The sequence below is a fragment of the Pristis pectinata genome, chromosome 9, assembly GCF_009764475.1.
Source record: "Pristis pectinata isolate sPriPec2 chromosome 9, sPriPec2.1.pri, whole genome shotgun sequence".
Taxonomy (NCBI): Eukaryota; Metazoa; Chordata; class Chondrichthyes; order Rhinopristiformes; family Pristidae; genus Pristis; species Pristis pectinata.
In genome coordinates this window covers 2249735-2274448 of record NC_067413.1, presented here as the reverse complement: position 1 = coordinate 2274448, position 24714 = coordinate 2249735, and the positions used below count along the sequence as shown (strand labels likewise).

Below are 24714 nucleotides of genomic sequence, written 5' to 3'. Positions count from 1 at the left end.
TTTTTTCTGCAGCCTCTCCAGCTTAATCACATCGTCCTATCACGCACATATTCAAGGCTGATGTTGCTTGTAAAGGGTTTGAAGCCCGTCAAACAATAAACCTACCTTCAGCATGTCCAGGGACAACTGATGTGCAGGGGGGTACGTGCTCTCCAATGACAGGAGCAGACAGGCCTGAAAGAAAACCATGAGGGAGGTACGATCAGTAAGGTTGCAGGCGATTGATTGGTTGTGTTGTGGAGAGTGCGGAATCTTGTCTAAGGCTACAGCAAGATAGATGTAGACCAGATGGAGCACCGTCAGATGGAACTTAATCCCGACAAGTGTGAGCTGATGCAGTTTGGGAAGTCAAATAGCAGTAGGACATTTACAGTAAATAGGGTGCTGAAGAATGTTGATGAATATGAGGATCTGGGTCTGAGTCTATAATTCCAGGACAATATCAATAGTGGTGAAGAAGGCATGTGGCATGCTTGCCTCCATAGTTGAAAGCATAGAATATAAAAGTTGGAACATTATGTTCTAACTTTACGAAATGCTGGTTAGCCTGCACTTTGTGTGCAGTTCTGGTCGCCACACTGTAGGAAGGATGTGGCTGCACTGCAGAGAAGATTCACCAGGATGTTGCCTGGATTGGAGGACGTTAGTTATGGAGACACAAGAGATTCTGCAGATGCTGGAATCTGGAGCAACGCACACAAAGTGCTGGAGGAACTCAGCAGGTCAGGCAGCATCTATGGAAGGGAATAAACAGTCAACGTTTTGGGTCGAGACCCTTTATCAGGACTGGAGAGGAGGAGGGCAGAAGCCAGAATAAGGTTGGGGGAGGGGGAGGAGCACAGGCTGGCAGGTGATGGGTGAGTCCAGGTGAAGGGAGAAGCTGGGGGCGGGAGGGGGAGATGAATGATGCCAGAAGCTGAGAGGTGATAGACGAGGCAAAGGGCTGGAGGAGGAGGAATCCAGTAGGAGAGGGCAGTGGACCATGGAATAAAGGAGAGGTGGGGAACAGATGGGCAGGTCATGAGGGTGGGGGAGGGAAAAGAGAGAGGGTGAGTGGGCCACAGGAATGAGGGAAAAGAAAGGGGAGGGGAGGGCTAGTTATGGGGAGTGATTGGATACTCACCAGAGGTTTGGAGTCACTGAGCACATGATACTGTAGAAACTGATGCAGCATGTAGAACAGGCTGTGCTGGACAAGGGTTTTTATGACCAATTCATACAGGTAATGCTGCAATTAAACACAACGTTTTAAAGCAAGTGAAGCATCCAAGTGTAAACACATCAAGGGTTTTCCACTGAAGGAACAGTTACCTGGACTGTGATCTGGAACTGATTGAGAGACCGGATATATTCCATCAAAACTGCACAGATAAACTTGTGTGGAAGGTCCTGCTAAAATTCACAAGGTTAAGCAGTGTCAGAACACAAGTAATGTAATTAAACCTTTAGGTGTGTTTGAAAGTGCAGCACCGCGAACCTTTGCTAACATAAGCTATAAATCATCCGAGCAGATGAATCTGCCAAGGAGAAACTTGTGCCACCATTCTAGCCAGCAGCTATGATTACAATCTGAGAAAACCGAAGCTGACAGATAAAGGTGGATTGTCCTGGACTTTATGATACTGAGCGAGGGTATCAGAGTAAATGGGACAATACCTGCCAGTACCCACAGATCTGCACTCACATGTACCAATTCTGCAAATTCAACCAGCCCCACTTACTTTTTTCTCAGTGAACACAGATAGGACGTGGGTGTACATGTCCGACTGGTCTATGACAGCTTGCGTACGCACCGGCCTCTTCTGAGTGGAACTGCTGCGACTGGCTCCTGACTCCATGGCCTACACAGAGGAGGAACACCCGATTACTGCAGTGCAGTAGTAACACCAATTCCTTCGAGGCTGGCTTGGGATAGGGATGGGTGAGGAAAGCAGTACACACAGGACAGTGGCAATGGGTCATAATTCTAGGAGCAGAAACGTCAAATATTTAAGGTTAGAGGGGGAAAGTTTAAAAGAGATGTGTGGGGCAAGTTTTTTTTTTACACAGAGAGTGGTGGGTGCCTGGAACAGGCTGCCAGGGGTGGTAGTGGAGGCAGATACAACAGTGGGGTTTAAGAGGCTGTTAGACACATGAATATGCAGGGAATGGAGGGATGTGGATCACGTGCAGGCAGAAGGGATTTGGTTTAATTTGGCATCATGGTCGGCACAGACATTGTGGGCCGAAGGGCCTGTTCCTGTGCTGTAGTGTTTTCTGTTCTAAGGTCTTTATCACAGGGCTGTTGTGGGACCTATCAGTACACAAATCAGCATTGTAACGGTGACCAAAGTAGGGTATCCGCTGCAGCCTGCGAACATCCTGGCAGATGTGAAGGGCACCACAGAAACATAATGTTATTTCTTTTCCGAGATGTGAGCAAATGTCCTTCAAAATATCAGTAATTCATCCATTTGGCACCATAGACCGCTTTAACTTTACAGAACTGTTAACAGTTAGAGGAATAAAAGGGCAGAGAGATCAATCTGTGGTGTATATTTTCCAACATCGTCATCGAGTTGTACAGCATGGACACAGGCCCTTCAGCCCAACCTATACATGCCGGCCAAGGTGCCCATCTAAGCCAGTCCCATTTGCCCACATTTGTCCCATATCCCTCTCAACCTTTCCTACTCATGTACCTGTCTAAACACCTATTAAATGTCATAACTGTACCTGCCTCGACCACTTCCTCTGGCAACTCGTTCCACACACCCACCACCCTCTGTGTGAAAAAGTTGCCCCTCAGATCTCTTTTAAATCTTTCCCCTCTCACCCTTAACCTGTGCCCTCTAGTTTTAGGCTCCCCTACCATGGGGAATAAACACTGGCTACTCACCTCATCTATGCCCCTCATAATTTTATAAACCTCTATCAGGTCACCCCTCAGCCTCTTACGTTCCAGGGAAAACAGTCCCAGCCTGTCCAATTTCTCCTTATAACCCAAGCCCTCCAGTCCTGGTAACATCCTTGTGAATCTTCTGCACCCTCTCCAGTTTAGTGACATCGTCCTATAGCAGGGCGACCAGAACTGCACGCAGTACTCCAAATGTGGCCTTACCAACACCTGTAACATGATGTCCCAACTCCTGTACTCAACATCCTGACCGATGAAGGTCAGTGTACCAAACATCTTCTTCACCACCTGGTCTACCTGTGTCACCACTTTCAAGGAATGATGTACCTAACACCCCTAGGTCTCTCTGTTCTACAATACTCTCCAGGCGCCTGCCATTTACTGCACAAGTTCTGTCCTGGTTTCTCTTACCAAATGAATTAAACTCCATCTGCCCTTCCTCAGCCCACTGGCCCAGTTGATCAAGGTCCCGTTGTAATCTTAGATAACAATTTTAAGCTCCTTCCCACAAAAAATGTGATAAAGGTCAATGGAAAATTTTCTTTTTAAAGAAGAACACAAAACAGCAAATTCCTCAAAAGCTGCCATGAAGTGTCCTGGACACAGTTCTCACCAGGGTATAGTTCTGGTCAGCTTCCAGGTAGTCCTTGTAGACTTGATTGAGCTTATCAAATACGGTGGCAATCACAGGCAAATTCCCATGCTTTGCTGCAGTCAGCACTGCAATTAAAAGATGCAATCAAATTACTGCAACCCCAGTACGCTAAGAAACAATATTAAGCGGTATCCAATGCAGCCTCACACTTGCAACACATGGAAACCATTCACCCTCTGGAGGCTACTTCCACCATCAGTAATGCAATGGCTGGTCCAAAGCTTAAACTCCATTTATCTGCTGTCTTACTGAACAAAGGAAGTTGATGGCCCCAGCAGAGGGGACATTCGAAAGTCAGAGCCGCTGACAATGCAGTCTTTCTCAGTAAGAGTGACGAGGACGTTGCCAGGACTCAAGGGCCTGAGTTATAGGGAGAGGTTGGACAGGCTTGAGGTATACAAGATCATGAGGGGCATAGACAGGGTGAATGCACACAGTCCTTTCCCCAGGGTTGGGGAATCAAGAACTAGAGGGCACAGGTTTAAAGTGAGAGAGGAGAGATTTAAAAGGGACCTGAGGGGCAAGTTCTTCGCACAGTGGATGGTGGGTATATGGAACCAGCTGCCAGGGGAAGTGGTTGAGGCAGGTACAATAACAACATTTAAAAGACATTTGGATGTGGATGGTAAGGGTTTAGAGGGATATGGGCCACATGCAGGCAAATGGGACTAGCTTACATAGGCACGTTGGTCAGCATGGATGAGTTGGGCTGAAGGGCCTGTTCCTGTACTGTACTGTTCTATGACTCGACTCTAGCTAGGTTCAAGCTCTCCGTTCTGTGTCCAGAGCTGACAACCTTTGACTCAGGTTCAAGGAAACCATCGCACCTTGTACAGTTGTCAGTACAAACTCTACACTCAAAAAAAAATACAGGCCAGATCCATTCAACATGCTCTTCAAACTTAAGCCCTCACTGACTGCACTGATACAAGATCGGTAGCTATTTATCAGACATTTACTTTCTCACTTTGAACCTGCACCGTTCTCTGCATGCATGAACCCCACAGGCAGACCTGAGCTGGAGAGAAAAACTTGCAAGGTGTTAAAGATCCAGAATAAAACGAGCAGCTGTCTCCTTTATGACTGAACGTAATTGGAATGAAAAGCTCCCAACAACAGTCAGCAATCATTGCAACAGCAGCACACTACTCACTCTCGGAACACACGGACAGGATGACCATTTTACAGTCCTTCCTCTGCAGCAGGAAATCCATCAGCCGGCCCCTGTCTTGAAGCATGTGCACTATAGGCTGCAGCTTTATCTGCAGGCACCACAAGTAACCTGTCAGGAATCCACAAAACCAATTAATGAGAAACATTAAGAGAGATAAAAGCAAAGAATTGATGCTAGACGTTTATAATCCCTGGTTAGATACAGCTGAAGAATAGTCTCCAATTTTGGGTGTTTTGGGGAAGTTATCAAAGGTTAGGAGAAGGAAGTTTGCCAGAATTGTCCTGGAGATGGAGCACCTTGGTTACATGGAGAAAGTGGAACAGTTATTCTTAACAGCAGAGGAGATTACGGCAAGAATTATTACAAATGTTCCAAATCTAGAAGGGTTTTAATAAAGTAAATAAAACAGTTTCCAAACTGGCAAAAATGTCAGGAAAGGTGAAAGAATCTTTGAACTCTGGTTTGTATAACTGAGACAGAAAAACACAGGGCTTTATGTATAGAGCAAGGGAGTTGGACTAACCGAAGGGCTGGAACTGACAGGATGGGCCACATGGCCTCAGATTGTGCTGCTAGACTTTTTTTTTTACATATAACGCATCACGGCTTGGTACAGCAACTGCTCTGCCTGTGACTGCAAGAAACTGCAGAGAGTTGTGGACACAGCTCAGCACATCATGAAAACCAGCCTCCCCTCCATGGACTCCGTCTACACTTCTCACTGCCTCGGTAAAGCAGCCAACATAATCAAAGACCCCTCCCACCCCGGACATTCTCTCTTCTCCCCCCTCCCATCGGGCAGAAGATACAAAAGCCTGAAAGCACGTACCACCAGGCTCAAGGACAGCTTCTATCCTGCTGTTATAAGACTATTGAAATGGTCCCCTAGTACACTGAGATAGACTCTCGACCTCACAATCTACCTCATCATGGCCCTTGCACCTTATTGTCTGCCTGCACTGCACTTTCTCTGTAACTGTAACACTTTATTCTGCATTCTGTTATTATTTTCCCCTGTTCTACCTCAATGTACTGATGTAATGAAATGATCTGTATGGATGGCATGCAGTTTTTCACTGTACCTCAGTACGTGACAATAATAAACCAATTTAGTATTATGAGAGACTTGATCACAAAACCCAAATACAGCAAATAGTTCTTCTTGAGCCTGAGTCCAGGCTAAGAGCCATGCTCACAGTCAACAGCATGGTTAGCACTGCATACTTTCACAATATGTGTGCATTGCTGTAGACGTGGTCTCAGAAACATGAGAAGGATGTGGAGACACTGGACGAGGTGTTAAAAAACAACACAATGATAGGATGATTTACTCTTTCATTCAAGGTTGTGCCTATCCCAAGCAAGGCTACCTTTATTTTCTAACCTCAAACGCTCTTGAACTGAGTATCTTGCCCTGGTCTGTGGTCAGCGATAAGGAAAGCAGATTTTCTTTGAGAGGACATCAGTGAGCTGATCAGGGACAGACACAAGACTTTATTAAAACCAGATTTAATTAAGGCTATTTAAACTCCTCAGCTGCCAGTGTGGGATTTGAACTGGATCATCAGTCCAAGGCTCTAAATTATGCTTACAGTATTCTAGTTAACACTGTGCCACAGTGACGGGAAGCAACAGACAACAAAAGCCAAACAGACTAGGGCTCTTTTGGGGTAGATGTGGAAAAAGTTATTCTATGTTTGAGGCCTCCAGAACGAGAAGCCTGTAATGAGAGGCGGTTCCCAACAGACTCAGTCAAGAATTCAAATCAAGTTCTTTACCCAGAGATTGAGAATAGGAATCTTACTCAAGCTCAGGGGAGGGGCATGAACGCAGTTCAGGGGAGACTGGATAAACACCAGAGGGAGCAAATAATAAAAAGATATGCTAATCCAGCGAGGGTGGGAGGAGAATCATTTGGAGCCGAAGCATTGCACAGACCTGTTTGGCAGGTATCAGTGATGTAAAATCCCACTTATTTAACTGCACAAAATGATTAATCAGAGATAGTAGAATCATTTCCACAGCAAAGCTACAAGCCAGACTTCCCTCTCCTCCACTAGCAGCAGAGTGTGCACCACCCACAAAGTACACTGGGGTTACTCACACTGGCTACTCCCACAGGACCTCCCACACCTGCCACCTCAACTAACACGGGGGGTAGGCAGAAGAATGCCACCACCTGTAGTTTCCCATCTAGCTAACATACCATTCTGACTTGGAACAATAACACCGTTCCTTCATCATCCCTGGGTCTAAACCCTGGAACTCCCTCCCCACAGCACTGTGGGAGCACCTCCTCCACAAGGACTGCAGGGGTTCAAGAAAGCAGCTCACCCCCACCTCTCGAGGTAGGCAAGGACGGGCAATAAACACCAGCCACCCTCACATCAATCAGTGAAGTATTGGGGAGAAAACAAGAGAGGAATATGCACTTTGTCCCTAGTGCTTTGGATTTATATTTAAACTGTAACATCTGGCGACGAAGACATAGATCACTATCTACTCATCAGAGCAGGCTGGGCAACACAGAGAACACTGTAAAATACTGTAGTGATACGTTGCACAAATAAATTCAATGAAAGATCCACTCACCTTCACTTGCATTAATTATAATATCAGGCTGAAACACACTCCAGGAGGAAGAATCTATAACTTAAGGAAAACACAGATGCTGTCGAGAGGAGAATGTTCTCACACAGTCGTGGAGAGACACAGCACGGAAACAGGCCCTTCAGCCCACTAGGTCCATGTTGACCGTTGAGCACCCATTGACACTAATGCTGCTCTGACCATGTTACCCTCCCTCATGTGAAAGGATGCTCCTTGGTCTCAGTACCAAGGGCCGATTTTCGTGTGTTCGTGCATCTGCTAAAACTCACGTTCCCTCTTTGCTCATCAGCTCCCTGTAAATCCCACCCTACCACCCACGCTCAGTGATAACCTGCAACATCCAGCCTCTCTCACAACACCCATCAGCCTCAGCATATTCATTCCCTCGACCGCTCCCTCACTGCTCTACCCAACTCACTGCACCTCCTCCTCACAGGAACCCCCACTTCACCAACCTTCCCTTACTGCACCCCCCACACCCCTCACCAGAATTGTCACAGCTCCCTCACAGCCTCCCCCCTCCACCCTCGCAGCACTTCACCAACACACCGCCCCCTCCACACCGTCCCTCCATCTCACCACTCACCTCCACTGCCCTTCTCTGACTCACCACTCCTCCCACTCCCGAGTTACCACCCCCTTGATTCACCAAACCCCGCCATACTCTTCCCTCCAATTCACCGCCCCTCCCGCTGCCCTCCCCCCGTCTGACTCACCGCTACCCCCTCAGTCCTCCCCCGACACTGCCCCTACCCCCGACTCACTGCTCTCCCTGCAGTCGTCTCCTAACACCGGCCCTTCCCCAACCCCCCTCCCCACTAACTTGCTGCCCCTCCCTGGCTACACATCAGATCCATGTCATCCTTTTCCTCACCTGCTGCTTTTACGAAGCATCTCCCTCTCTCACCTCAGGACCCCAGGCTCCAGCATGTTCCTGGGATCTTTCTTTGCTTGCACTGACTGACCCCATCTCTCGCTGCAATCACCTCATCTCCGCCCCCTCACATCTTCCCTTTCGTTCCACTGCTTTGGCCGAGCTATTAAATCTCCAACTTCCCCCGAAGATCCGTGTCCCTGACCTGAGTCAGTAACTGCTTCTCTCACCACGGCTGCTGCCTGGCCTGATGAGTATTTCTAGCATTTTGATCTTCCACAGATTACATAACCAACATATTTTGCTTTTCTTTCAATTTTCAAGAAACAAATTTTAATTGCTGTAAATCGTTAGATGATTCACAGTAAAGGATACAAAGTTCACACGGGACAGGACTCTGCGCTGTCACAGCTGACGGACCTACACAAAGGGTTTCAGGGCATCAGTACAACTTCACATGGAATTAAAACTCTGACAATTGCCGCATCAGGATTTGACAAAAAACGTATACTGAAAGCCTTTGAAAAAAGTCAAAGATGAAGTGATCACAACATTCAGAGAGATTTAAGATCAAGATAAGATTCCTTTATTAGTCACATGTACATCTAAACACACAGTGAAATACATCTTTTGTGTCGAGTGTTCTGGGGGCAGCCTGCAAGTGTCGCCATGCTTCTGGCGCCAACATAGCATGCCCACAACTTCCTAACCTGTATGTCTTTGGAATGTGGGAGGAAACCGGAGCACCCGGAGGAAACCCACGCAGAACAACTTCCTAACCTGTATGTCTTTGGAATGTGGGAGGAAACCGGAGCACCCGGAGGAAACCCACGCAGAGACGGGGAGAACGTACAAACTCCTTACAGGAAGAACTGCTTCCACTGGGCCAAACACAGACAAATGGGACCAGATTGGACAGACAGCTTGGTCACATAGATGTTGGACTGAAGGGCCTGTAACTCTGTGACTCTACACTGCTGGGAGATACTGGAACCGGCAAACATGGACTGAAAATAATTGGCCAAAGTACCAGGAAGGATGGAAATGATGAGAATTAATTTTACGCAGCGAGTTATTGTGATCTGGACTTCAACTGTGACCATCAAAGGGGAATTAGTAACCAGGAAGGGATAAGGTGGGTGGATAGGGACTGATTGGATACCTTTCTCTAATGGCCTGCACTGGTGTAAGGGGCTGTACAGCTTTCCCTGTGCCATCACACCCCTGTGCCTTCAATGAACACATCAAATACCAAGGTACCTTCCACTGAGGATGGATCAGCACTACTCCTGCCAAAATGATCTTCCCAACCATCAGGTGACACACTGCCAGGTCAGAGAAGCAGGTAAGACATGCATCAACACACAGATCTTCAACGTCAGAACTCAAGTGCCTGTGGTGTGTTTCCCCTGGCTGGCAGAATTGTGCAGCTCCAGTCTCCTGAAGGAATGAACAAGTCTTGGGCAAAGATCCAATAGAAACAAGTGTTTCTGCCGAGCTTTGATAAAGTGAAATGTGCTGATACCAAGCCAGGTGACAAAAGATTAAAGCAGATAAATGGACGCATATCTGGATGCATCGTGGCTTGGTACAGCAACTGCTCTGCCCAGAACAGCGAGAAACTGCAGAAAGTTGTGGACACAGCTCAGCACATCACGAAAACCAGCCTCCCCTCTGTGGACTCTGTCTATACTTCTCGCTGCCTCGGTAAAGCAGCCAACATAATCAAAGACCCCACCCACCCCGGACACTCTCTCCTCTCCCCCCTCCCATCAGGCAGAAGATACAAAAGCCTGAAAGCATGTACCACCAGGCTCAAGGACAGCTTCTACCCCACCGTTATAAGACTATTGAACGGTTCCCTAGTACGATAAGATGGACTCTTGACCTCACAATCTATCTTGTTATGACCTTGCACCTTATTGTCTGCCTGCACTGGACTTTCTCTGTAGCTGTAACACTTTATTCTGCATTCTGTTACTGTTTTCCCTTGTACTACCTCAATGCACTGTGTAATGAATTGATCTGTATGAATAGTGTGCAAGACAAGTTTTTCATTGGACCTCGGTACATATGACAATAATAAACCAATAACTAAAAGTGTGAGCAAAGGTGGCTGATGCCACATTGATCAATTTTCTCCTGCCTCCTTTTCACTCACTAACGACCAACCCTGACACAGATATCAAACCTCCCGAGATGAGTGCTGTTGAGGTTTGGTGAAATGGCCTCCACCTCAGAGGCTGAATGTCCTCCTGTGTTCTCTCCTCTCTACTGAACTTAAAACCTGATTGTCTTCTCAGTTTTCCAGCTCTGATGAAAACATTACCTCCCTTCCTCCCTCCACAAACACTGTGTGAGCTGCTGAGTATTTTCAGCATCATCTGTTTTTACGACAGGAGATTTTAAGGTGTGTTTTATAGGAGAGAGACTCAAGACCTAGGGAGAGGACTCTGGAGTGCAGTTCTCTGCAGCTGAAGGTACAGCTATCAATGACAGTGATGGAAATCAGGCATGGTCAAGGCCAAAACTGGAGCAATAATTTAGAGAGCTGCAAGGCTGAAGAAGCTTACTGAGATATCGAACAGCAGCAACCATTAACCTCAACCATACACCTAGTTTCTGTAGTAAATGTCACTGTTGGCACAACACCTGATCACAGTGGGCATGAGAGCTGATGCCATGTACACAGCTTGACGGGATGGGAATGGACAACAAGGTTAGCTTCAACGCTCCCACTGTTTGTCTACGCTGACTCAACCAGGGCTCCTCCACCTCCATCTCCCACTCCTGCTCTCACAACCCCCCCCAACTCCCCACCGTCCCCCAGAGAGAGCAAAGGGGCTCCTTTCCTCTGCACTTGTTGTGTCAAGTGTGCTTTAACTCGCTCGTGGGGACAGGTGGGAGTGGGGGGCAGTCTAAAGGAGACTTTAATTTAAAAATCCCTTGATGGGTTTTCAACATGATTGAAACTGTGCTCAGTGTGAATCAGATCTGCAGCAAGTTACAGGAAGAACGTGGTCTTGAAATTACTCACCTGCTCGAGGAATCTTACAGGGGTGAATGGACATTGGTAGAAGGACTTGCTGATGAATTGTGACAGCTCCATCAAATTCTGCTCGGAGTTTTATATCGAAAATCATAGAGGTCTGTGAATATAGAAAGTGCAGGATTACATTCTGGGAGTGACAAACCTCCTGCTCCTCCACCTACAATGGTTCTTGTCTAGAGAACATCCACAGAAGAACCTACAATCAATTGCATTTCAAAAGGTCCACAAACTATCCCAACTTGGCCATTATCTTGTTTGAGAGAATGGGACAACTCATGGAGGCACCTTGGTCAGCATGGACGAGTTGGGCTGAAGGGCCTGTTTCCATGCTGTATAACTCTATCACTCTAGTTACAGGCGATCTCATCAAAAGGTATAAAGTTCCTCGAAGACTTGGCAGGTGGATGCGGAGGGGCTATTTCCCTTTGTCAAAAAGAGGGAAATTAGTTTAAAACTGGGAGTCATTTTCTCAGGATACAAGGGAAGGATACTGAGGTGCAATTTCAGGAGTAATTCTTTCATTCAGAGGGTGGCAAATCTTGGGAATTCTCTACTCAAGTCCACATGTGGATGCTCAACTGTTGAGTATCATCAAGAACAGGTAAATGATAAATCTTTGGATGCTGAGTGAATAAGAGGATACGGCGATGGGGAGGCCAGGCATACAAAATACAGGATTAGCCATGACCTTACTGAACAACAGAATTATTGAATCACCTGACCAGCTGAAATGGGATTAAGTATAAATGGATGTTTGATGGTTGGTGTGGACTCAGTGAGACCAAAGGCCTGCTTCCAAGTTGTATGCTCTAACAAACTTCTACAGAGGTACTCTTGAAAATATCCTGACTGGTTGCATCATGGTCCAGTATGACAATTCGAATACACAGGAACACAGGAAGCTGCAGAGAGTAGTGGACTCAGCCCAATACATCAGAGGCACAGCCCTCCCCACCATCGGCAGTATCTACAGGAGGTGCTGCCTCAGGAAGGCAACATCCATCATCAAAGATCCCCAACATCCGGGCCATGCCATCTTCTCACAGCTACCATCAGACAGGAGGTAGAGAAGCCTGAAGTCCCACACCAGCAGGTTCAGGAACAGCTACTTCCCTTCAAACATTCGGTTCTTGAACCAACCGGCACAACCCTAATCACTGCAGTCTAGCAACACTGTGACCACTTTGATCACTTTGCACTAAAATGGGCCTATTTCTTTTTTGTTCTAATTGTGTACTTGTAAAAATTGTGTATAATTTATGTTTTTCTTGTGAATGCTGCTTATCTCATGCTCTGTGCCTGTGATGCTGCTGCAAATAAGTTTTTCATTGCACCTGTGCACACATGGACTTGTGCACATGACAATAAACTCGACTTGACTTGATTTCACGATCCTATGACTTTTGCTCCTAATTCTTGGTCTTTTATCATTGTTGGGTAAATTCTGGAACACCTTTCCAAGCTGCACTGTGGGAGGTTGGTAATTGGGAAGTACAGTTCTTACCTGAGAACTCTGGTGATGCACCACAACCAAGTTATCGACCACATTCAGGGCAAATTTTCCGATGGTGTTTAGTTTTAATACATGCATTTTCTTACACTGTCCTTCCCTGCAATTAAAACAGTACACTTTCAGGAAATCTCTCCAGGGTACAGAACTGACTGACTATGATCACAACCACCAGACCTTACCTGGGTAAATAATACATGATTACTTCTGCCCCAGGGTTATTGGGAGCTCTTGGTTGATACTTCAAATAAAGGACGTAGAGTTGACCATATCTTGTGAGAAAAACAAATTTAAACATTATTGCCTTTTGTAAAATTAAACCTGCTGCGGGAAACATTGCAAAAAAAAGGGTAAATTTAAATAACTTGACAGAGTGAGGGGCTGGTTAATATTATTTCACCAATGAAACTTGCAGTAACTGAATAGCCAGGCTCCCTCATAGCTGAGGGTTCTTGTAAATAAATATGATGCAGTAGCTTAATGTCAGCGAGGAACTTACACAGTGGCCATTATTATATCTCTGTCAGAGAGAGAAGGGTTTCCAGACTTGGGAGAGACAGGCAGTTCGATTTCAAACTTCGGCATTTTTGTCATCGTTCCACTCTGGAAAGTAAAGTTAAAGTCAGTGGCTCCTGAAACACGACACAAGGGGAACTAGCCCACATGAGCAGAAAACCAGTCAGTTCCTCAGGCCTCCTCAGCAAATCAATCGAGCCCGATCTTCCATCATCTCTGTTTCTCAAATTATCCCTGATTTCCACCGTTCACTCAGTGCCCAAAAACTAACTGATCTTAGTGCTGAATTTGCTCATTCGCCAAACATCCTGAGAATTGAGAAGATTTACAGCTCTTTTCACTCAGAAGCAACTGTTTTCTAAATAGGCCAATTACCGAAAAGGCAGCATTCGCATTTTAAATCTCATGCGGCAAAACGCTGATCCCAAGGATTCAGAGGAAAGTTGCTCCTGGTGCAAAGTGGTGAGAAAACACATAGGAAAAAACTTGCATTTCAAGAGAAAATTTCACAGCTTTAGGACATCTGGTCAACAAAGTGCGTTCGTGTAATGCGGTCAGTGAGATAAGGAAACGTAACAACCATGGTTGCACAGTGATCCCATGAACAGCTGGACATAAAGGCCAGGTGTAAGGTAGTGTACCACAAGCACAGAAAAGTGGCAGGAACCTATGCCTGGCCAGGTCACAGCCTGAGGTCAGAGATGTATCTCCTTGTATCAAAGATTGCCTTGCTTACTGTGCCTTGCCCAACCCATTACTTAACTGGGTGGAGTGGCACCCAGGGTCAGTTACCTCACAGAGTTCAATCCCAAACCGGGGCACTGTCCGTGTGGAGTTTGCACCTTCTCCCTGTGACCGCGTGGGTTCCCGGTTTCCTCTCACATCCCAAAGACATGCAGATTGGTAGGTCATTCGGCTATCAAAAATTAACCCTTACTGTGGGTAAGTGGCAAGAAGAATCCAAGGAAAATCAATGGGCTTGAGAAAGAATAAAAGCTGTAAGGCTACAGGGAAACGAGGGAGGAGGAACGGGACTGGTGGGACTGCTCTACTGGGAGCTGGCATGGGCCCAATGGCCTCCTGTGTTGCAACGCTGCAAGTTCTGCCGGCACATCATGAGAGTGAAATCAGCCCAAGGCTCCTGCCTTCCGCTCGAGCCCAAGGCCACCTAGTCTGACTCGAATTAGAAGCTGTCATAACAGGACAAAGAAATGGGACTTTAAACGTTGCCGGAATTATGGTGTTAGGACGTTTCTGGAGGAGCTCCTTTGCAAAAGCATGCTGTATAATTAGGTAAAGATACCCAAACCACCTTTACCTAATTATAACTGTGACAAGATTAAAGTTCAATTTCACTTCTCACTTTGTCCTGATTCTACCACCTGCCACAAAGACAGTGGGCCAAACAATCACCTAGGGTACTGTAAATCTGAAATGATTACCCCCCTTCACCTGGATCCTTCACCCCTGCTCGTGTCCAATTACTCATTTGCTACATCCGTCACCTTTTCACCCTCCGAGAGGATTGCCAAGGGGTGACGGAGTGGCTGGGGTTGGCAGTGTTGCAGCAAGTACAGCTGCTGCCTCACAGCCCCAGTGACCGGCACTGCCTGTGTGGAGTTTGCACGTTCTCCCTGTGTAACCCAGGTGCTCATGTTCCTTCCCACATCCCCGACATGCTGGTTGGTAGATTAATTGTAAATTGGCCCCAGTGTGTGAGTGAATGGTTGAATCTGCAGGAGCTGATGGGAATGTGGGATTAGGGTCAACGGGTGCCTGATGGTTAGCACAGACAGTGGGCTCTGTGACACCTTACCACATAGACCACTGTCTTTCACTTTCCCATTTGCATTTTCTTCATCCTCCCAGTGTCTAATGATTGGTAAATATTTCTCTCTGCGCTTATCTCCTTCAGGTAAAGTTATATCAGTGATTTCAAACAGCACATGTTAGAAAGGTGTGAGGTAAAATATTTAACATTTCAGGTAACAATGAACAAATGATTTAAACGATGTACTTGGCTCCTCTGCTCTGTGCCCATGTTTAGACTCCACACAACCTATCTCCACCTCGTACCATCAGCAGATCCTTCCAGTCCCTCCCACGTGTTCAACTCACTTTCCCTTGAACACACCTACGTTCCTTGCCATGAGGTTCCCTCTGGAAGCCAGTCGCATATTCTCCCCATTCTGTGTTGAGGAACATTCCCTTTAATCCCCTATTGGAATTATTAGCGACCACCTCGTAACAGTGACCTGTGTCAGTCTCCCCATTAGTGGAAATAAATGGTTTAACCCACTAAAACTCCTTTGTAACTTTAAAGAGCCCTCCTCCTCTCTCTAAATATAGAAGAGCCCCAGTCTACCTTCTGTCCCTTCCTTTTCCCACTAGCCCCCCCACCCCATCTGCCCATCACCCACACACTCCTCCCTCTGGTTCCCCTCCTCACCTCCTTCCCTTCATTCCTCTCCTATCAGGTCCCATCTTCTTCAGCCCTTTGTCACTTCCACCTATCGCCTCTCAGCTTCTTACACCATTCCCACTCTCCCCCCTCACCTGGATCCACCACTCACCCACCAGCTCTCGCTCCACCCCTTCCCCCCACCTTTTTATACCAGCCATACCCCTCTTTCTTTCCAGTCCAGATGAAGGGTCACGACCTGAAAATTTAACTGTCCATTTCCCTCCACAGATGCTGCCTGACCCGCTGAGTTCCCCCAGTGCTTTGTGTGTTGCTCTAGTCTAACTTCCACTGTTTCTGACAGGGAAAGCCTGGATTCTGAAATCCTTGCTGCAAATCCCTTCCTGCATCGTTCCCAGTGCTTGTGCATCCTTTTCACAACAGTGACCAGAGTGTGCACAGATGGTGGAGGCATGATTGAAGAATAGAACGCAACTTACCCTGAAAATAAATGGCTGTAGGACATTGCCCTGCACTGTGGTGGACAGGAGCAGCACAGCACTTTCGGGGCAGTACATGTACCAGTTGACATTGATGCTGTGTGTCTTGAGTAGTTTTAAAGTACGTTTGTCAGGTAGTACCTGGGAACAACAAAATTAACAAAGTCAAAGTTGAGTTTATTGTCAGATGCACAAGTCCATGTGTGCACAGGTGCAATGAAAAACTTACTTGCAGCAGCATCACAGGCACAGAGCATCAGATACACAACATTCACAAGAAAAACAAAAACATAGATTATACAAAACTATACATGAAAGAACACAATTAGAACAAAAAAAAAGTCCACTGTAGTGCAAAGTGATCAAAGTGGTCATAGTGTTGCTAAACTGTAGTGACTAGGGTTGTCCAGGTTGGTTCAAGACCAAATGGTTGAAGGGAAGTAGCTGTTCCTGAATCTGGTGGTGTGGGACTTCAGGCTTCTGTACCTCTTGCCCGATGGGAGTTGCAAGAAGATGATATGGCCCGGATGTTGGGGATCTTTGATGATGGATGTTGCCTTCTTAAGGCAGCACCTCCTGTAGATACTCCTGATGGTGGGGAGGGATGTGCCCGTAAGAAAATGTAGTCCCCATGGGTACCCACATCAAAAGAAGGGGCGAGGTCCTGAAAGTAGATTTGAGGGAGCTAGGAATGAGGTTAAAGAGCAGGACCACATAGGTACATGCTTCCAGTACCACGTGGTAAAGAGCACAGAGGTTAGAGCATAGAGCAAGTGAATGTGTGTCTGAAGATGGTGCAGGAGGGAGGGCTGTACACTTCCGAGACTTTGGGACCATTTCTAGGGCAGGTGGGGCCTGTACAAACGGGAGGGGGTACATGCACAGGACCAAGAACTCCATTGCACGGGGCGGTCACCAGTGCTTTTGAAGTGGATTTAAACTGACTCAACAGGGGAACATGAACCTGAGAGGGGGCAGAGAAACAAATCTGGAAGTCTTCATCAGTAAGTCTGCAGATGACATGAAATTAGGAGGTGGTGCTGGTAGTGAAGAAGGTCATCATAGATTACAGGGGACCTTGATTAGGGAAATGGGCCGAGGATTGACGAATGGATTTCAATACAGGTAAGCGTGAGGTGATGCATTTTGGAAAGTCAAACCAGCATAGAACTTACACTACAAATAGTAGGGCACTAGGGAGTGTAATGGAACACCTGTCGCTCAGAGTACAGGTGCATAGTTCATTGAAGGTGGCTTCACAGGTGGACAGGGCGGTGAAAAAGGCGTTTAGCACGCTGGCCTTCATCAGTCAGGGCACTGAGTACAGGAGTTGGGACATTATGTTGCAGTTGTATAAGTCGCTGGTGAGGCCGCACTTGGAGCACTGTGGACAATTTTAGTCGCCCTGTTATAGGAAAGATGTGGTTAAACTGGAAAGAGTGCAGAGAAGGTTTACGAGGATGTTGCCAGGACTCGAGGGCCTGAGTTACAGGGAGAGGTTGGCCAGGCTGGGTCTGTATTCCTTGGAGCGTAGGAGAATGAGGGGCAACCTTGTAGAAGTGTTTAAAATTATGAGAGGCATAAATAAGGTGGACGGTAACAGTCTTTTCCCCAGGGTAGGGGAATCCAAAACTTGGGGGTATAGGTTTAGGGTGAGAGGGGAAAGATTTGAAAAGAACCTGAGGGGCAACTTTTTCACACAGAGGGTAGTGAGTATATGGAACGAGCTGCCAGAGGAAGTGGGTGAGGCAGGTACGACAGTATCGTTTAAGAAGCACTTGGATAGGTACATAGAGGGGCGGGGCTTGGAGGGATATGGGCTGAATGCAGGAAGTTGGGAGTAGCCGGGTGGGCACCGTGGTCGGCATGGACTGGTTGGGCCAAAGGGCCTGTATCTGTGCTGTATTGTTTCATGACTCTAAGTCAAAAACACAAAGTGAAAAATTGAGGAACAAATAAAACAGCAGGTGCTGGAATTTGAAGCAGAAATGCTGGAAGAACTCAACCAGTCGAGCAGCACCTGTGACAGCTGAAACAAAGGCAAGCAGCAAGTAGGATCAGAAACCTGTTGGAAGACCAAATATAAAGGGACTATATCGAAATGCTAGCTGCATTCCCAACAAGGTGGATAAACTAATGTCACAGATAGTCATAAATGGGTAGGAACTGATTTTCTTTATATATAATTCATCTTTGTGACTGGGACATTGCCAGCAAGGCCAAGTTGTCCTTGAGAAGGTGGGAGTGAGCCAACATGCTGACCCGCTGCAGTCCTTCTGGTGAAGGTGCTCCCCCAGTGCCGGGGGAGAGAGTTCCAGGGTTTGGACACAGCAACGAAGGAATGGCAACGTTTTTCCAGGAGAGGATGGTGCACCACTTGGAGGGGAACCTGAGGGAGCTGGTGTTCCCTGAGCCTGGTTGCCTTTGTCCTTCTTGACAGCAGATTTGGGAGGTGGTGCAGGTAACGGTGGTGTATTTTGGAGATGGTACACACTGCAGTCACCGTGGGACAGTGGTGGATGGAGTGCTAATCAAGCAGGATGCTTAGTCCTGGATGGCATTGAACTTCATGAGGGTTGTTGGTGCTGCACTCATCCAGACTAGTAGAGAGTATTTCATCACATTGCTGATTATGCCTTGTAGATGGTGGAAAGGCCTTAGATTGTCAGCAGAATTCCCATTTTCTGAACTCCTGTAGTCACTATATTTATACGGCTGGTCCAGTTGAGCTTCTGGTCAATAGTGACTCCCTGGATGTTGATGCTGGAGATGACAAAGGCGTTGAACATCAAGGGTAGGTGGATAGATAGACTTGTGTTGGAGACAGTTATTGCCTGGCACTCTTGCAGCACCAATGTAACTTGACATTTATCATCCCACGTGCTGAATCTTGTCCGGGTCTCACTACATGCAGGCATGCACCGCTTAATCTGCAAAGGACTTGGACTTTGTGCAATTATCAACAAACATCCTCACTTCTAATCTTATGATAGAGGTCAATGATGAAGCAGCTGGAATGGTTGGCCTTGAACACAGCCCTGAGGAAGCCCTGCAATAATGTTTTGGGACTGGGAGATTGGGAAATATAAATACTCAAAGAGATTAGATGTGTTTATTCAGAGATTGCTGAAAGCAGCAATTAGGAGGCAAATGGTAACTGACCTTTATTGCTGGAGAGTTTGAGTACAAGAGTAAAGACATCTTAATACAATTACATCGGGTCTTGGTGAGACTGCACCTCGAGTTCTGGTATAACTCACCTAAAATAAGGCATACTTATTGCAGTAAAGATTCACCAGACTGGTTTGTAGAATGGCAAGTCGTTCACGAGAGATCAAGTAGGCTTGGCCTCTCTGCTGGAGTTTAGAAGAATGAGATTACGTCATTGAAGAGAACAGAATTGTTATGTCAGATCAGGAGGGAAGATATGTGGAGAACATTTCCCATGTTTCACCTGACTAAGGAGTGTGGAAGTGGGGTGGGGTGTGGTGTTTATTGCAGACTGAAAATTAGGGATGAAATGAGGAGAAATTTCTTTACACAGACAGTGGTGAATCTTCTGAAGTCTCTCCTCAAGTGAGTTGTGGAAGCTCAGTTATTGATTGCATTGAAAACAAAGATAATTGAATTTCTGGATATTACAGAAGTCAAGGGATATGAGGACAGGGCAAGGAAGTGGTATTTGTGACCCCTGCTATAGACGTGAGCACTGTTAGCAAAGCCAGTACTTATCAGTTGACCTTGGGATGACGGTGGTGGGGAACCACCCTGGTTATATCTATGATGACAGAAGCAACCTTGGTGTTAAGGACAAACCAGTAAATCAAAACAGTTGTTGAATATCCTGAAGATTCAAGGTTGGTGACTCATTGAGAGGGAGCGAGAAATGTACTGGAATACTGAATCCTTTCCAATGGCAAATAGCTTCACGTGGTTATCACAGACGTCAAGCTTTCTGACAATTATTCACATTAGTGAAGAGAGAGACAAGAGGGTAAGAAAAGGACAAAATGGGATTGTACATTTGAAAAAAATTGCAGCTTGTTAAGATCTTACTTGCCTGATAAAATTCAATTCCTTGATCAGTAATAAATACGATTTCATTAGAGCTGGTCCAACAGAACCCCAGGATGTTGGCGTTTTTGGTCTAAAGAGGGAGTAAAATGAACAGATGTATTTTAATCTGGGGATAAAATAAATTGCATTTAGACCAAAGAGATTTTAATTAAAATCATTAACCATCACTACTTGGAATTACGGAACATGGTTGAGGGAAAGGCATGACTGGCAGCTTGATATTCCAGTGTATGGAAGTTTCAGACAGGACAAAAGAGAGAGAATACTGATTAGGGAGAACATAACAACAGTACTCAGAATGATATCCTGGGAAAGAGTTTCCTAGATGGCCTGGCTCACATTTAAGGCAATGTCCATTATTCTGGACTCGCCCCCTTAGGCTGAGTCCATGGTCTCTCCAGCTCCTGTCTTGTCAACTCCTTTACTATTTCCTTTGTGAGGGGGAATCCTGTCTCATTAATTGGGATTGTGAGGAGGTAACTAAGCAGATTGATGAAGGCAGGGTGGTAGATGTTGACTGAATGGACTTTAATAAGGCACTTGACAAAATCACGCATGGTAGGCTGCTCCAAAAGGTTGAGGCACATGGGATCCAAGGCAAGCTGGCGAATTAAATTCAAAATTGGCTTGGTGACAGGAGGCAGAAGGTAGCAGTAGATGGATGCTTTTCTCGTTGGAAGTCAGTGACCAGTGGTGTAAGGCAGGGGTTGGTTCTGGGACGCTTATTATTTTGACATGTATTAACTACTTGGATGTGAATGTGGCAGGTATGATTCGTAAATATACAGATGACTCAAAAGTTGGTGATGTTGTGAACAGTGAGGAAGGTTGTCTAAGGCAGGATAAAGATCAGATGGAAAGCTGGGCAGATCATCGGTAGATGGAATGCAATCCCAACTAGTGTAAGTGATATATTTTGGGAAGTCAAATAGGGTAGGACACATATTGTAAATGGTAGGCCACCAAGGAATGTTGATGAACAGAGGGACTTAGGAATCCATAGTTCCCTGAAAGTGGCAACACAGACAGATAGGGTGGTGAAGAAAGGATACAGCACGCTTGCCTTCAAAGGTGACAGCGTAGAATATAGGAGTTGGGATGTGACGTTGCAACTTTACAAAACACCAGTGAGACCGCAGATGGAGCACTGCGTACAGTTCTGGTCACCACACTCTAGGAAGGATGTGGCTGCACTGGAGAGAGTGAAGAGAAGATTTACCAGGATGTTGCCTGGGATGGAGGAGAGATTGGACAGGCTGTGTTTGTTTTCCCTGGAGCGAAGGAGGCTCAGGGGTCACCTGATATAGAGGTATATAAAATTATATACCTCTACAGCACAATTCAGGCCCTTCAGCCCACAAAGCTGTGCCAAACATGTCCCTACCCTAGAAATTACTAGGCTTACCCATAACCCTCTATTTTACTCAGCTCCATGTACCTATCCAAAAGTCTCTTAAACGACCCTATCATATCCGCCTCCACCACCGTTGCCGGCAGCCCATTCCACGCACTCATCACTCTCTGAGTAAAAAACTTACCCCTGACATCTCCTCTATACCTACTCCCCAGCACCTTAAACCTATGTCCTCCTGTGGCCACCATTTCAGCCCTGGGAAAAAGCCTCTGACCATCTACCCGATCAATACCTCTCATCATCTTATACACCTCTATCAGGTCCCCCCTCATCCTCCGTCGCTCCAAGGAGAAAAGGCCGGGTTCCCTCAACCTGTTTTCATAAGGCACGCTCCGCATTCCAGGCAGCATCCTTGTAAATCTCCTCTGCACCCTTTCTATGGCTTCCACATCCTTCCTACCATAGAACCATACAGCACAATACAGGCCCTTCGGCCCACCATGTTGTGCCACCCTTCAAACCACACCTAAGACTATCTAACCCCATCCTCCCACATATCCCTCTATCTTAAATTCCTCCATATGCTTATCTAACAATCTCTTGAACTTCTCCAATGTATCAGCCTTCATCACCACCCCAGGCAGCACATTCCATGCACCAACCACTTCCTGGGTGAAAAACCTCCCTCTGACATTTCCCTTGAACTTCCCACCCATTACCTTAAAGCCATGTCCCCTTGTTTTAAGCATTGGTGCCCTGGGAAAGAGGCGCTGGCTGTCCACTCTATCTATTCCTCTCAATATCTTGTATACCTCTATCATGTCTCCCCTCATCCTCCTTCTCTCCAATGAGAACAGCCCTAGCTCCTTTAGTCTCTCCTCATAATCCATACTCTCCAATCCAGGCAGCATCCTGGTAAATCTCTGCACCCTTTCCAACGCTTCCACATCGTTCCTATGAGGCGACCAGAATTGGACACAGTTAAGTGTGGCCTAACAGTTTAGTAAAGCTGCATCATTAGTTCACGGCTCTTAAACTCAATCCCCTGACTTATGAAAGCTAACATCCCATAAGCCTTCCTAACTACCCTATCCACCTGCGAGGCAACTTTCAGTGGTCTGTGGATATGAATCCCTCTGCTCCTCTACACTGCCCAGAATCCTGCCATTTACCTTGTACTCCGCCTTGGAGTTTGTCCTTCCAAAGTGTACCACCCCACACTTCTCTGGATTGAACTCCATCTGCCACTTGTCAGCCCAGCTCTGCATCCTATCAATATCCCTCTGCAAGCTTCGACAGCCCTCCACACCATCCAAAACACCACCAATCTTTGTGTCATCTGCAAACTTGCTAACCCAGCCTTCCACCCCCTCATCTAAGTCGTTAATAAATATCACAAGAAGTAGAGGTCCCAAAACCAATTCCTGTGGGACACCACTAGTCACAGCCCTCCAATCCGAATGCACTCCCTCCACCACAACCCTCTGCTTTCTACAGGCAAGCCAATTTTGAATCCACATGGCCAAGCTTCCCTGGATCCCTTGGCCTCTGACCTTCTGAAGAAGCCTACCATGTGGAACCTTGTCAAACACCTTACTAAAATCCATGTAGACCACATCTACTACACTACCCTCATCACTCTTCCTGATCACCTCCTCAAAGAACCCTATCAGGCTTGTGAGGCAAGATCTTCCCTTCACAAAGCCATGCTGGCTGTCCCTAATCAGTCCATGTTTCTCCAAATGCTCATAGATCCTATCTCTTAGGATCCTTTCCAACAGCTTACCCACCACAGACCTAAGGATCACCGGTCTGTAATTCCCTGGACTATCCCTACTACCTTTTTGAATAAAGAGACAACATTTGCCACCTTCCAATCCTCCGGTACCATCCCCATTGACAACGAGGACTCAAAGATCCTAACCAACGGTTCAGCAATCTCCTCCCTCACCTCACGAAGCAGCCTGGGGAATATTCTGTCAGACCCCGGGGACTTATCTGTCCTAATATTTTCTAACAACTTCAACACCTCCTCTCTTGATATCTACATACTCTAGGACATTACCCTCACCTACACTGTTCTCAGCATCATCAAGACCCCTCTCCTTGGTGAATACTGAAGAGAAGTATTCATTGAGAACCTCACCCACTTCCACAGCTTCCAGGCACATCCTCCCACCTTTGTCTTTTATCGGACCTACCTTTACCCTAGCCGTCCTTCTGCTCTTTACGTACGAGAAAAAAGCCTTGGGATTCTCCTTAACCCTACCCGCCAAAGCCTTTTCATGTCCCCTTCTCGCTCTCCCCAGCCCTTTCTTAAGTTCCCTCCTTGCTACTCTATATTCCTCATGAGCCCTGTCCGATCCTTGCTGCTTACACCTCATGTATGCTGCCCTCTTCTTCCTAATTAGTTGTTCCACCTCTCTCGTCACCCACGGTTCCTTCACCCTGCCATTCCTTCTCTGCCTCACCGGGACAAATTTATCCCTAACATCCTGCAAAAGATCCCTGAACGTCGACCACATCTCCATAGTACATTTCCCTTCAAAAATGTCATCCCAATTTACATTCCCAAGTTCTCGCCTTATAGACTCATAATTTGCCTTTCCCCAATTAAATATCTTCCTGTCCTCTTTGCTCCTATCCCTGTCCATAACAATTCTAAAGGTAATGGAGCAATGGTCACTGTCCCCCAAATGCTCACCCACTGATAGATCTGTCACCTGACCCGGTTCATTACCTAAAACTAGATTTAATATGGCATTCCCTCTAGTCGGCCTGTCAACATACTGTGTCAGGAATCCGTCCTGGACACACTTAACAAACTGCACCCCGTCTAAACCTTAGGTGCCAATCAATATTTGGATAGTTGAAGTCTTCCATTATAATAACCCTGTTACTTTCGCATCTCTCCAAAAACTGACTCCCAATCTGCTCCTCAGTATCCCTACTGCTACCGGGGGGCCTATAGAATACTCCCAGGAGGGTAACTGCTCCTTTCTTGTTCCTAACTTCCACCCATATTGACTCTAGAGAGGATCCTTCTACATTATCTACCCTTTCTGCTACCCCTCCTCCTCTGCTCCCCCCCCCCA

At 46.5% G+C, this 24714-nt stretch overlaps 1 protein-coding gene across 3 annotated transcripts in view; it reads right to left on the bottom strand.

Moving 5' to 3' along the window:
- rmc1 (regulator of MON1-CCZ1) overlaps positions 1-24714 on the bottom strand; it is a 51111-nt gene that overhangs the window by 5304 nt on the left and 21093 nt on the right. For 2 of the 3 annotated variants that reach the window (XM_052022736.1, XM_052022738.1), the window contains exons 5-18: positions 20249-20335; positions 16189-16329; positions 13271-13374; positions 12954-13043; positions 12766-12871; positions 11247-11358; positions 8585-8629; positions 7318-7371; positions 4705-4833; positions 3510-3616; positions 1722-1841; positions 1312-1392; positions 1124-1228; positions 106-174 (exon numbers count right to left, since the gene is read on the bottom strand). In XM_052022736.1, coding sequence (XP_051878696.1) covers positions 106-174; positions 1124-1228; positions 1312-1392; positions 1722-1841; positions 3510-3616; positions 4705-4833; positions 7318-7371; positions 8585-8629; positions 11247-11358; positions 12766-12871; positions 12954-13043; positions 13271-13374; positions 16189-16329; positions 20249-20335 — 1350 coding nt within the window. The remainder of the gene's footprint in view (positions 1-105; positions 175-1123; positions 1229-1311; positions 1393-1721; positions 1842-3509; positions 3617-4704; positions 4834-7317; positions 7372-8584; positions 8630-11246; positions 11359-12765; positions 12872-12953; positions 13044-13270; positions 13375-16188; positions 16330-20248; positions 20336-24714) is intronic. The other variant, XM_052022737.1, reaches the window with a different exon arrangement.